Below are 13,935 nucleotides of genomic sequence, written 5' to 3' on the forward strand. Positions count from 1 at the left end.
TATATATATAATTACTGTCCAAGCCTTCCAAGCCTTACTTGGCCTTTCTCTCAATTTTCAATCATCAGAAACCAACCCATTTTACACAGTGAGCAATTTAAAATTTTTTATTATTAATGTAGAAAATATAAATGAGGGAAAGAAAAATGATGGTGTAGGAATTAAAAACTGCCAGGTGTGGTGGTAAATGCCCATAACCCCAGCACTCTAACAGGCTAAGGCAAGACGATCACAAGTTTGAGCCCAGCCTGGGTAACTGCTTAGCATTTAACAAGACCTGGTCCCAGGCTGGCCTTGAACTGACTATGAAACCCAGGCGGCCTCGAAGTTGTGGGAATCCTCCTGCCTCAGCCTCCTAAGTGCTGGGATTATAGGTGTGCATTACTATGCCTGGCTCTCAAAATATCAAATACTATAAAAAAAAAAAAAAAAAAAAAAGGGAATGTAGCTTAGTACAAAAGCTTTGGGTTTCATCCCTCAATACAGTAAAAAACAAACAACAAAAATAACACTTCAAAATATTGGAAGGGCCGGGGATTTAGCTCAGTGGTTTGTCGCCTGCCTTGCAAGTGCAAGGGCCCAAGGGCAATCCTCAGTACCAGGGGAAAAATAATATTGGAAGAAAATGTAACCGTGTGAAATTACAGGTGACACTGTCTTCTCAGTGCTTCCTAAATAGTGAATATACCCATATTCATTGCTTATTTCAATGTTCTCTTTGAGATGAGGTCTCCGAGTATGGGGCAGGCTGGCTTCAATCTAGGCTCAGGCAACCCTCCTATTTCTGCCTCCCCACAGCTGCAACTACAGGCAGGTATGCAACCACCTTGGATAAAAATCTTTAAATACGGGGTCTTTCTTTGGAAGGGAAAAAACTCAAATGCTAGCTATTTTGACAATTTTGATCCCTCTGTCGAAGTAAACGCTTTGTCTAAAGAGCTGATTACAGTTCCAGCTGATCAGCGTCTCCTCGGGCTCCCTTTCCAGACTTCCCCCTTCCCCTCCCAGGGTCAGCCTGCGTCCTTCGTGAGCAGAGCTTTCTCCACAGCCCCGAAAGCACTCCTCTCTCTCTGCCCTTTCACTTCCAGCTGCCCACATCCACTTCCACCTCTGCTATCCTGTTTCTGTGCTCATCCTACAAACCAGCTAGGTCTTCTGCATCCTGAAAAAGCCCCTTCTTGCCCCAATGACTCCTTTTCACCCTTCTCTGCTTACTTCCAGACACTCACCGCCTTCCAAACCACGACTTGGAATCTGGCTCTCTGTCTTCTTCCTGCACAGACACAATGTTGCCCTGTTCCTGTCACAACTCATTACTTCTCAGCTCCCTCAACCGTGGGGATCATGAACACCCCAGACACGACGGGCCATCTCTGTGACCCCTGAGTGCGCCAGCCACGAGCTGCTCACGAACCTGCCAGAGTCCCAGCCCGTCCCACGGTCCCCTTGGCAGCTCCAGCTGCTCCTCCTCCTCCGGAGCAGGCCAGCCTCAGCCTCCCAGTCCCGTCCACTTTCTCTGGACAGTCTCACTCCCACTGCTTCACGTGCCACAGGGCCCAAGGTTGTTACACCCTACTCTTTAACCAAAGGCTCAGTCGCCCGCTGGGTGTCACGAAGCACCTCAGGTTCGGTGGGGCTGGGGCTGGGAGGACAGCTCCGTGGTACAGCGCTTGCCCAGCATGTGCTAGGTCTACACACACACACGCACACACACACACACACGCACGCGTGCGCGCATGAAAGGGCTGGGGATGTAGTTCAGTGATGAAGTGCTTGCCTAGCACGCAGGAGGCCCTGGGTTCCATCCTCCACCGTACTAAAAAGATTGTAAACTGAACAGGTATAGTGATGCATGCCTGTAACCTTAGCAGGCTAAGGCAGGAGGATTCCAACTTGGAAGCCAACCTGGGCAACGCAATGACATAGTGAGATCCTGCGTAAAACTCCCTTTTTCTTTCTTTTTGGTACAAGGAATCGAACTTGGGACCTTGTGCTTTCGAGGCAGGTGGCAGAACCACTGACCTAAATACCCAGCCTTCTTTCTCTCTTTTTTTGGGGGGTGGGGGGTGTTTGGTTCTTTGAGACAAAGTCTTGCTATGTAGTCCAGGCTGGCCTCAAATTTGAAGCAATCTTCCTTCCTCAGCCGCCTAAGTGCTGGGATTACAGGCCTGTGCCACCACACCCAGGTGTCTCAAAATGTAAAGGTGGGTTGTGGGGAGTACTTCAGTGAAAAGGGCCTGGGTACAATCCCCAGCACCACAAAAACCAAAAGAGAAAACTTCAGTATGCCTGAGAGCATTCTGTCTTCCTTCCCTATCTACTCAACATTCCTGTAACTCACGCTGTGGTTTCTGAAAACCAGCACCCACCCTAAGTCACAAGTCAGGAAGCTTGAAGCTACGGAGACCATTCGTTCCTTCATGCTCTCCTATCCAAACACTACAGGCCCAACTGTGCCTGGCTCCCGACACCACAGCACCCAGGCGCAGCATCCTGGGTGGCTGGCAGGGTTGCCTTCACGCTCCCTACGATGCTGCAGTCCACATGCGACAAATCTCCAAATCCAGCCCTGAGCTGGGTTCTCCTCTGGTCTGTGCTATCTATCACCATGGCCAACCAGAAGGTATCTGTCCTTTCTTACAAGAATTACTTTTGTGAAAGGAGTTCTGATCTCCCAAATCCTCCACAGAGACACCTCCTGATATCAAAGGAGGGGATGGCATCTAACAGACCACACGACACATAATTTAGCACAGAGAGCTTTGCAGCGTGGCTCAGGGCTCCCTCCTGCCTCTCCCAGCCCTGCACCCTCCAACCTCACCTAGTTCACCATGTCACAGCCTCAAGATTCTGTCTACACCACTTTCTCGATGTAAAACGCCCCTGCCTAGCCAGGCACAGGGACACACACCTTGCAATCCCAGCACTGAGGCAGGAAGACCACAGATTGAGGCCAGCCTGAGTTCAAGGTAGCCTGAGCTACAATGTTCAAGCCATTTTGAGGCCAGCCTCAAAAAACAAGAGGGGAAGGCCGGGGATTTAGCTCAATGGTTCTGCCACCTGCCTTGCAAGTATAAGGACCCGAGTTCAATCCCCAGTGCTGGAAGAAAAAGCAAAACAAAAAAACACAGAAGGGACAACTGCCCTCCCCCCACTGGGACTCGGTGCACCTTTCCCCCATTTCTCTGCCTGTACACCTAACTGTCTGCTCCCCATGTCCTCAGCGCCTGCTCGTGCCCCTTGCAGTGTGCGTGCCACTGCCGTGAGGACTCAGGCATCACTGAACTCCTTCCTGTACCCAGCAACACCGATGCTAAACACAGTCCCACTGAGGGAGTGAAGAACTGGAAACTCAAGGTCTCACCCACCGGCAGTGAAAGGGAAGAGGCGATGATGTCTATTCCTCAAGACCCCCGCCCTGGTTTCTATCCTTGGACTGCAGAAGAATCCCACAGTTCCAGGACTGCAAAGGCCACAGAACTTCCAAGGGAGATCTTACCTCGAGGGAAAATCCCTGGGTCCATGAAGGTGGCCATGCTGAAGTTGGCCAGCACAAAGAGAAACATAATCGCATTGTAGATGGGCACCGCAGGAGACACATACAGGCTCAGTCCTGGACACCTGCACAGAGAGTACACACAGAAAGTGAGGGACAGACACCATACTCAAAAACTGTCAGGATTCAGCTGCTAACCACGTATGGTGCTGTACACCTTTAATCCCAGCACCTGGGAGGCTGAGGCAGGAAAGAGGATCACAAATTCAAGCCCAAACTGGGCACAACTAGAGATCCTGTCTCAAAATAAAAAGAGCTGGCGATGCAGCTCAGAGCAAAGATGCTGGGTTCAGTTCCCAGTTGTTAGAGCTGTGTGTAGGTGTCCCCAGGGCCTCATGCGGTCACAGGTGGCTGGATCTAGGGTATGATGCTGGGGTTGAGGGTGTGATGCAGAGCTTGATTCATACTAGGATTAGGGCTGCCCCACCCTGGGTGTGAGTGCTACCCCTAAGGGTGGAGAGCTCGGGAGGACATAGGGACAGAAAGAGGGCTGTGGTCACTGCTTATCACTTGCTGCCTCCTGCCTTCCGCCTCCAGCACCATAAACTGTTTCTCCTTTGCTGTGCCATCCTGCCTTGGACCAGCCAACTTTGGGCTGAAACCTCTACAAACAGTGAGTCAAATAAATCTTTCCTCTAACTTAGTATTGGGTGTTTTGTCTCAGCAACAAGAAAAGCAACAAAGACACCAGTACTAAACAAAAAAGAGAAAAGAAAAAAGATTCAGCCCTGCCTGTAAACACAAATCTCACGGGGCTTCTGTGTGCTGACTCCGATCCGGTGTCACCCTCAGCCTGCCCACCCCATGGCCCAGAGTCCCGGAAAGGCTCCTCAGTGTGATCAGCGGGGGAAGCGGAACCCCTAACCCCTCGCTCAAGGTCTGGCTCTCGGGATCCGCCTTCCCACCTTCTACCTACTTTACAGCCTCCATGTCTCTGTGCCCGCGCTAGGAGCTGTCAGGTGACTGACCCCAGCTGCGCTCCCTCCCGCTCCAGAGCCTGGCCACCCACGTCCACCCCTCAGCACCTCCACAGTCCCCACTGTGTCCGGTATTCCTGGGCCTTACTCATCGGCAGGTAGCAGGGTCATTCTCAAGGCTGGGAAATTTAAAAGAACACAGACAAGAGTAACCATCAAGTCCCCACCCAAGAATGCAGAACATGGACGGGGAGAGTCTAAGACCAAGGAAGCCCATCCTACAAGAGGGTCCGTGGGTGCAGGCAGCTCCGCTCTGACAGAGAAAAGGGGAGCGCAAGCACAGGCTCTCACCCAGGACTGGGGTGCAGCAGGGCCATGCCTCCACTGCCCTCCCAGACTAATGGGAGCCGGGGTTTTCTCCTGCCTCACGAACAACTTCCCTGTAAGATGGGCAAGCACCCTAATCTGCTCACGGCTGAGGACTTAAGCCCAGACTGGGCAGCATCTGTGCTCGGGCAGAAGAAAGAGGAGCGGGGTGGACAGGACACCCATGAGTGGGAGGAGTGGGAGGACCGCAAGGCCTCGAGCTGTCCTCAGACCCAAAAGCGCAGGGCAGCCCAGTGACACAGGAGCTCAGGAGGTCTGGAGGCCCCGAGCTCCCTAATGAAACACAAGTAAACCGAAAACCAGGGAGCAGAGGCAAATGCCCCACAAAACACCCCACAACCTTCACGGCCACCGCCTGCTCTGCCAAATCCACTCAGCCACTCATTTAAAAACATTTTTAAGTATTTATTATGCTCCAGTGGTAAATACCAATGACCTCTTCCAATCTGATACATGCTGTCCTTGGGAGACGGAACAGTGAAGCCAGGTGGGACCAGGCCACCGATTTCAAAGAAAACCAGCTTCAGCCCCAGTGCCACCACGAAGCTGGGCCCCTGAGCTCTTGGCTCCGCTCGGTGTGTGCCCAGGGCCTGCTCTGCCGGCTCCTGAGGAGGAGGGGAAGCTGGAAACTCAGCTGTCCTGCAGTTCCCCCGGGGAGGAGGAGGCGGCTCGCGGCACTGCTAAGGCTGGGAAGGCCATCGGAAGGAAGAACACACAGGTGCCTGGACTTCAAGGGCCTGGAGCTGGCCACTGTGACAACCTCGGCCAGGCCTCTAACTGAAACAAGCCCAGACCTTGCGGCCAGAGCAAAACAGAGCAGAGCAGGGGAGGCCAAGATCAGGTGGGCTCCGCTGTCACTCAGGCACTGAGCTCTGGTCCCAGCACAGCACCGTGCCAGCCCAGCAGGGAGAGGAGCCCACCCACCCATCCCAGCGCAGTGTGTGGCCCCAGAACGCAGCACCAGCATTTGCTGCCGAAATAAAGCCTGCCTCCATGGTGGTGGGATGGATCTGCGAGTGACAAGCCAACTGAAGCTCCTGAGGGCTGGCGGAGTACACTGCCAGTGGTGGAGAGGTGATCCCATCCCCGGGAGCTGCCCGGACCTGTCCTGTCCTCAGACTCCGCTTAATCATAGGGAAGGCTGGCTGAGTCACGGAAGGAAGGGTTCCCAGGCTAACCAGACCTGGGCAGAACTGGTTCTTCTGCCCCAAGGCCAGAGGCGATCCGGGAGGGGCCTCAGTAGCCAGTCCTGAAACATATACCCCCAACACCACCCACTGTGAAAAATAAAGTTCCTAGAAAGAAAAGCAAAGTAGACACAAGGAGCACTGGCTTTTAATCCCGCCTGAAATAAAGCTTCACGGTGCAGCCCTGTGTAAGCACAAGCACCTCACAAGCTCTGTACTTCCACTACACGGACAAACAGGAGAGGATGCAGTCTGCAGGCTGAGTCTGGAGCTGGCTGCTCATTGTGCGCCCAGGGCACAGATGTCCTGTCAGTCATTACCGCAGTCCCACCCGTGCCCGGGCTCCACCTCCCTCACCAAGGTGGGCACTAAGCTTCTGGCCGGCAAGACTTGAATCCCGCCCCTGCCTGGCGTGCCGTCAGGAAAGGCTGGGGTGGAGGACTCGCTTTCCGCCCGTGGGACCCTCGTCTGGGAGGGCTTTCTCAAGACAACCTACGATGGCAAGTAGTCAGAGCTTTCAATGATGCAAATGGCCTGCTGGAGCACACACGCAGGGTCGCCATCACTGCTCTGGGGGAAACATTTTCTCTTCATCCCAGGGACAAGTTTCTCTCACAAGACTTGCCTAGCCAGGCAGGGTAGTGCACACCTAGAATCCCAGCGTGCAGGAGGCGGGACAAGCACAAACTGGAGGCTAGCCTGGGCAAGACTGTCTCAGAAAAAGGCCAAGCATGGTGGTGCAGCCCCTCATCCCGGGATCTGGGGGGCTGAGGCAGGAGGATTGCAAGTTAAAGGCCAGCCCGGAATACACAGTGATGTGCAATCTCAAAAACCAAACCAAACGAAACCAAACCAGGCAATAAGAACAAACCCCTCAGCCCCACGTGCCGTGGTGCTTCTGGAAGGTAGACTTTCCAGGAACCGGATGCCACAGGCAAGGCCTGGGCACAAAACCACATGGGAGAGAAAGGAACAACACTGCACAGTGGAGGGACACGTCACGAGGCCACTCGTGCTGGCACCTCCACAATTACGAAGAAGAAAAGAGGGACAGACACTGAGGCTGCCACTCTGTGGGTAAAGGGGCCAGAAGGGGCAGACAGAAACCGAAAGCCAGCAGGACCCCGGGTCCCGGAGCATCCCTGGAAGGGCGCTCACGGCTTCTGGAGGCGCCCAAGTTCTAGCCCAGAGGCTCACCTGGAGCAGAGATCTTACCTCAGCCCGAATGACCTCACAGAAGATCAAGCCAGTGACTTCAAGTGGGACTGCCAGGAGCCCTAAAGTCTCGGGACCCCAAAAAGACCGCAAGCAGCTGGGTCCCCATGCGCCAGCCTCACGTGGCCACAGCACCGCTGCCTTCTGCTCAGTGTAAGGTTTCTTCCGAAGAAGCGTCGTCACACAGCTTCAACCAGTCACTCAGCCTCAACTTCCTCACGGAGAGAGGAAGAACCCACGGCCACAAGGGCTGACAGACTTTAGCAAAACCAGTCTCCTGACCCCAACTATGACCCCACCACTCCACACTGCCCCTCGCCAGCCATAGCAGTCACTAAACACTGCGAGGGGGTGGACGCCTTGTGTTCCCTGCAGAATCCAGTCTACCCCTTCCCAAATTGGGGAGGAAACAGGAAATTAACACCGGACCTCCACAGCTCCTACCTCGTTTCAGCCCCAAACAAACTCGGAAGAGAGGGCCAGGGCTCTGGGGGAAGACGTCAACTGCTCTGTCCAAATTTCTCTGGGCAGAAGAAATTACCATTTCTCTGGTGGCCAAGCCCAGTGGTAATTTCTGCTCAGAGCTTTCCTCACTTGACAAAGAAACATGGAGGATAGGCTGTTCCTAATTAGCTGAAGCCTACGTGCCTCACTAATTATGTCTGCCAGCTAAGAGGTACTTCCTCCTACTCCCAGCCCTCCAGGTCCCAGAGCAGTTCCCACCTCAGCCTGCCCTCCAGCGAGGACAGGCAGCCCAGCCAGAGAACAGCAGGGTGGCGAGCAGGGCAGGCTCAGGGCCTCCCAGGATCTGGCTCACAGAATCCTTCTGAGGCTGTCTAGTTTTCAACAAGGAGTCCCCCAAGGACCTGGACCCCAAAAGGGACAGGATCCACGGAGTGGTGAGTGTGGGCACAACAGCACCGGGGCCAGACACGTGCTTGAGACAACACTATGGTAAGACAAAGACGGATGCGATGCAGAGTGTGCTCAGCGAGGACAGACCTGAGGCATGGGGAGAACTCAGGGAGAAGAGGGAGCTGGACGTGGACGCCAGTGGGAACTTCATCCAAGGCCCAAGGCTCTCAGACTGGATCCGAGGCTACAGCTCCAGACTGAGTCAGTAACTCCTCTAACCCAAGATGAATGTAATTACACCGTATCACAAACATGTTAGTCACAACAACAAGTCCAGAATCTCTTCCTGAGGCTGAGAAACCACCACAGGAGGCCCCTATTTTACTGGTACCAGGAATGAGAAAAGTAGGTTAAATAGCTTCAACTATCAGTTGAGAAAATGCCTATGTCTGTGCAGCTCTGTGGGCAAACTGGTATAACCAGCCGAGCACCGCAAGGGCTCCAGATGAGCACATTGAGCACAGGGCTCTGCAACATGCTGCCTCAGGACCACAGAGGCAGAGGGAGAGCCATTCACCCTGACTGCCCCAGCCTCGCCAAGGCTCTGCATCTTGAAGGCCAGTGAAGCACCGAGCTCAGGGAAGGCAGAGGGGGCACAAGCCGGGTCACCCTCCTGCCCAGCCCCTCACTGCCTCAGGGACACGAGGACACCTGGCAACACCCTCGGTCAGGAGCGTGACACTGCTTCCTGGTCATGACAGCACGAGCAGAAACAAGTTCTGACTCAAGTTCTGACTCGGAGAGTTACACCTCTTCAGTGGCAGTCAACACAGAGGAAGGCAGGCTACTGAACACTTTTGCTGAGAAAGAATGAAGGAAAAGAGCCAGGCAGAGAAGAGCAGGGCTATCTCCAAATCCCCGAGGGACCTGGCAGGGACAGGCAGGACACGGAGCTGGGGCCAAAACATCCAGGACTTCTGCACTCCAGAGAGGAGATGGGCAGAGGACTGATGCCAGACACCGGGGAATGACTCACTCTTCCCTTGTTTAAACACCAGAGAGAAGGGCACCAGCAACACTTTCCTCACTCCTCTGGCCGCAATGGTCAGAATCTCTTGGGGGAATTGTCCACACCCCCACTTCCAGCCTCAATGAGTCCAAACTGCTCTTGCCGTATCACTCCATCCTCTTCCTCTTCCCAGCAACCTCGCAAAGCTCAGCAGAGCCTCATCATTAGGTGGGAGTTGGAACCGCATCACAGGGAATTTTCCAGAAGAGCCAGTGTGTTCTGATCACTGGGAGAGCCGCAGCTCGAGAGCTAACCAGTGACTCAACAGGTCAAGGCTCGAAGACCAGCACGAGTCCATCCCTATCCAGGGAACAACAGGACAGCAGCGGGCGGGCGGAGCAGGTCTGGAGACTCCGGAGGGGAGCAGCACAGACCCCAGACTCTGAGCAGAGAACCCTTCTGTGCCAAACCTGAGGATGCTTCTTACACCAAGTGAGGAGGCCTTTCCCAGTGGATTTCACTTCTCTAGGCCCCAGTGCTTTCATGAGAATACAGAAAGCCGGATATGCTGCACATCTGTGATCCCAGTACCCTGGGAGGCTGAGACAGGAGGAGCATGAGTTCAAGCCCAGCCTGGGCAACTCACTGACTTATCCAAACCCTGTCTCAAAATGTAAAAAAAAAAAAAAAGTTAAAAGAAATTAGAGGGAGGGACCAAGATCAGAGATGTAGCTGAGAGGTATCACACCTGCCTGACAAGTACACCTGCCTGAGTTCGATCCCAGGTACCAGGAAATTAAAGAGGCGTCACAGGTGTAGCTAAGTGTGAAGGCCCTAGGTTCCATCTCCCAGTGCAGAAAGAAAGGAACACAAAGATGACCACTGGGCCGAACCATCTCACGATCTCTCCTGTGTGGTCTCTTCCACATCCACCTGAAATTCCCCAGCACCGCTTCCACAACCTCAGACCTAAGCACCAGACACCCTGGGGAAAAGCGGCTCCTATGGAGAAGACTCCAGTCTCCTCCTCCACCCCGCAGACCTGACTGTTCACACTGCTGCGGGCCTCCTGGTGGCTTCAGCCCACCTCCTTCACCTACCTGAGGAGCAGGAGCTGCAGGGAGCAGCGAGTGACACAGCCGGGAACGGGCCTCTCCTCACGCGTTACCGCTCTTGGCTCTCTCGCGGGGACGCGCCCTCTCCACCTCCCAGGACCTCCCCACGCCACCGGAGGGACTCACGTGAATGCGAAGAAGAGTGTGGTGGCGCCCACTAGGAAGACGGCGGCCGCGGACACCGGGACATACTTGCTGGGTTTGAATCTCTTTCCGGACTCTGAGGGCATGTTGGAGCTGTGAAGGGAGAGCTGCCCTGCCGCATAGCCCAGGCACACGCGGCGGCAGTCAGACAAGAAACGGGGCAAGGGGGTGGCGGGGAAGTCGCCAACCAGGGAGGCCGGAGGCGCAGAGCGTCCCCTTCCCCCTCCCGAGGAACGCTGCAGCTCAGCAGGGCCTGGAGGAGGGAAGGCGCACGGGAGGGGGAAAGAAGGCGACTTCCCGGGCCCAGAAACCACCTCCCCTGAGCAAGGCCGGGGGGCAGATCAGGAGATGGGACTGCGGCGGTCTGAAAACCAGGCAGCGAGGTGCAGGTGGAGCAGGTGGCGAGTGTGGACAGTCGGGGGGCGCATGGAGCCGGGGCTTCCCAGGGAAGGAGGATGCGGTCAGGCTCGGTCCAAGTTCTGGTCCTCTGAGGGGAGACCCGGCAGTCTCTCTGCGCACCTCGGCCCCAGAACGGGTGTGACCTGGAGCTGCGCCCCACTGCTCCGCCTGCAGTCCTCGTCCCTCTGGGCAGTCTCCTGGGGCCACCACTCCCACACCTGGACTTCACCAGGGCTTGCAGTCTGGCAACAGCAGCTTAATTTTATTTACTTCTCTCTTGATGGCCAGTGCTGGACAACAGCTGTTACAGGGTTCAGTTGTAAATCCTTTCCTCTGAAGGGGGAGGGAAACAGTGAGCCTGAGCGTCTTCAGTCTCTCTTCATTACTCCTGATCCTGTTAAGGGCCCTGTTCCCATAGAGTTCATACAGAACTAGAGGGAAATTAAAATCCTGGAGGCCATGTTCTTTCGGTAAGCAGAGGAGGATGAAGATACAACTTCTGCTTGATGATATTTCCACTGCAGATAAAGGCAAAGCTCCAGATACCCCAGTCCCAGGTTTCTCGAGGTCTCTGCTCTCTCACCTGCAAGCTCAGGCTCTGTGGCTGCGCAGCTCAGCTGGGTTACAGGGCCTCACCTGGAGAAAAACAAGGATGTTTACCAAGAAAACCTTCCGGGGCGTTTCTAAGCCATAGCAAGGCCTGTCCCCACAGGCTGCTCAGTTAAAAAGTTCCTTCTGAAAAAAAAAAAGATGCTCTTCCTCTCTTCTGTACATGTGGGAGAGACCGTGAACAGAGAGGAAAATGCACCGGGATCCTTCTCCCTCCTGAACACTATTCTGACAGGAAGGATGAGAGCAAGGCTTTCCCTGGCCTAATGTCATCAAAGACCTAGCTTTTCTAAGAGGCCCAACTCACCTGTGACAAATACAGCAGATACAAAAAGCAAGACATAAAAACAAACACGAGCACAGCACGAGGGCCAGTCCGAGAGCAAAGATTTCCCTTTGGGCAAAAGAGTGTTTATTCCTGCCATAAAAAATGTAACCTTAAAATTAGGACAATAAATCTTATTTTCTTTCTGTGTCTCTTACACCTGTCTGCTTTTTAGTTATAACCCTGAAGAGGCAGAAGCCCAATGTCTGGCCTCCCAGAATCACCTGCTAAGGATATGGGTGAGAAATATTCTTGCATTGAAGATGAAATGCCCTCTAGGGGCTGGGCCCATCATAGGGACCAGGCCTCTTCTTCCCAACCCAACAGCTGTCTCTGCCTCCCAGGAAGTAAACTGAGCCCCACCTAAGCCAGCATGACTGCGAGTAAGGATTACTTTTGCTGAGGATAGCAGCAGCGGAACACCATCAACTTGAGTTTATGAGGTGCTTTTCACCTGACCTCAAAGCACTGCTCCCATTATCTGGAGACACGGTCCCGGTCCCGGTCCCGGTCCCACTCTGCAGAACTCTGCAGAACTGAGGGCGGGAGAGCGCCCAGGCACTGCCCTGAGTCACCTGGGCACGGGGCATGAGCAGCTGAGCCCCACAGGGCTGGGCCCACACAAACCTGCTGCACACCTCCTGGCCACACCAAAAGGCCTAGGACAGCAGGTTGGACCCGCAGACCAAACATTTCACTGAGGTCAGAATTTTAACAGAAAGCAGTTTCGTTTCCCTCCGCAGTCTATTATTTAAAACCAAAGGCAGAGATCTTCTGTTTAACCAGAAGATCTGGATAGTAAAATACAAACATACCCTAGAATTCACCACTTCTTCTGTATGTGTGGCATGGTACGCACCGGCACCCACCCTCAGGCTTCACCATCCCCCTAACAAGAGGGTTCGGAAGGCCAAACTCCAGCCCTGGAGTGGAGTGAGGACCCAGAGACCACAGGAAATTACTACAGTGCTGAAACACACAGGACCTCGCTAGTCCCTGATTTTAAGATCATTTAATCCTCAGTTTCCAGAAAAAACAAAGCCCAGCCTTAAGTAACTTTGTTAACAAAAGGTAAACTCTTGGGCTGTATAGGGTACTATTAAAGCAAAGATATCCCTCCAAACCCCAAGGATTAAAGAGAGAAAATAAATACTAAATTTTGTCTATAGAATCATTTAAACACCACATATTAGTTCTACTTCTACAGGGAAATACACATGGTCTAATACTGCTATGGTGCTGCAGAGTCCTGAAAGGCTGTGCAGTTTCAGGAATACAATACTGGCATACAAACAATATCAACACCTGAGATGGCTGAGGGGGTGAACGTTAGAAGGGACAATACAAAACCTAAGCACCACGGGGTATAAAGATACACCAGGCCTTAGCACAGGGTCGAGCTACAGACAGCAGATCCCAGAACTGTTTAACAACTTCTAAGATTATTAGAGTGCACGTGCCTGTAATCCAAGCACTTGGGAGGCTGAGGCAGGACTGCCACAAGTCAAGGCCAGTGTGGGCTACACAGTGAGTTCAAAACTAGTCTGAATCACAAAGTGAGACCCTGTTTAAAAAAAAAAAAAAGATCCAACAAAACAGTTGTTACTATAAATAAAGGTACAGTCTCAAAGATGTCCTCCTTTCCAGGTTTCTCAATGTCTCCAACCTTTCTGTTGGAAGGCTTCTAATAAGGTTTAACAGGAGCACTTCCTCCGTAAAGGAGTGAAGGTATATGAGCAGTACCAGCGACAGAACAGGCATCAGTTTGTTGGAATAAATTAGGTAATACTACATACGGTAAACCTGAGTACATAGAATTTGAGGGGCCATGCAATAAGGTATCAGAGCAGGCGAGAGTTAACGTGTTAGGGCAAAATCATTCTTCCAAACGGCTTTTACAGAATGTGGGAAAATAAGAAATTTTGACACAAGGCACAAAAAGACAGGGACGCAGATGTGCGATTAACCTGGACAAGGCGGCGTTAACCAGGAAGTGAAAACCCAAAGCAAGAAAAATGGCCTCAGCCACAACATATATTAGATCCTGCAACTGCTTTTAATAACTTCTCAGTCACTTCCTCGCTGCTCACCTCGGCGTTTTCCTGAGGCCAAACGGGCAAACGCCGTCCCGCCCGCCCCGCAGAGGGTCCCGTGGGTGAGGCCGGCCGCCGCCTCGGGGCTCCGCCGGGAAAGTACAAAGTGCCGGGCAGGGCTGGC

At 53.4% G+C, this 13,935-nt stretch overlaps 1 protein-coding gene across 1 annotated transcript in view; it reads right to left on the bottom strand.

Annotated features, from left to right (window-relative positions):
- Zdhhc5 (zinc finger DHHC-type palmitoyltransferase 5) overlaps positions 1-13,898 on the bottom strand; it is a 20,045-nt gene extending 6,147 nt beyond the window's left edge. Inside the window, exons 1-4 of the mRNA XM_010608389.2 lie at positions 13,809-13,898; positions 10,905-11,420; positions 10,368-10,478; positions 3,500-3,621 (exon numbers count right to left, since the gene is read on the bottom strand). Of these exons, the coding sequence (XP_010606691.1) occupies positions 3,500-3,621; positions 10,368-10,471 (226 nt within the window). The 5' untranslated portion in view covers positions 10,472-10,478; positions 10,905-11,420; positions 13,809-13,898. The remainder of the gene's footprint in view (positions 1-3,499; positions 3,622-10,367; positions 10,479-10,904; positions 11,421-13,808) is intronic.
- Positions 13,899-13,935: the final 37 nt, after the last annotated feature.

This window comes from Fukomys damarensis, unplaced genomic scaffold (assembly GCF_012274545.1).
Source record: "Fukomys damarensis isolate Sample0158 unplaced genomic scaffold, DMR_v1.0_HiC HiC_scaffold_27, whole genome shotgun sequence".
Taxonomy (NCBI): domain Eukaryota; kingdom Metazoa; phylum Chordata; class Mammalia; order Rodentia; family Bathyergidae; genus Fukomys; species Fukomys damarensis.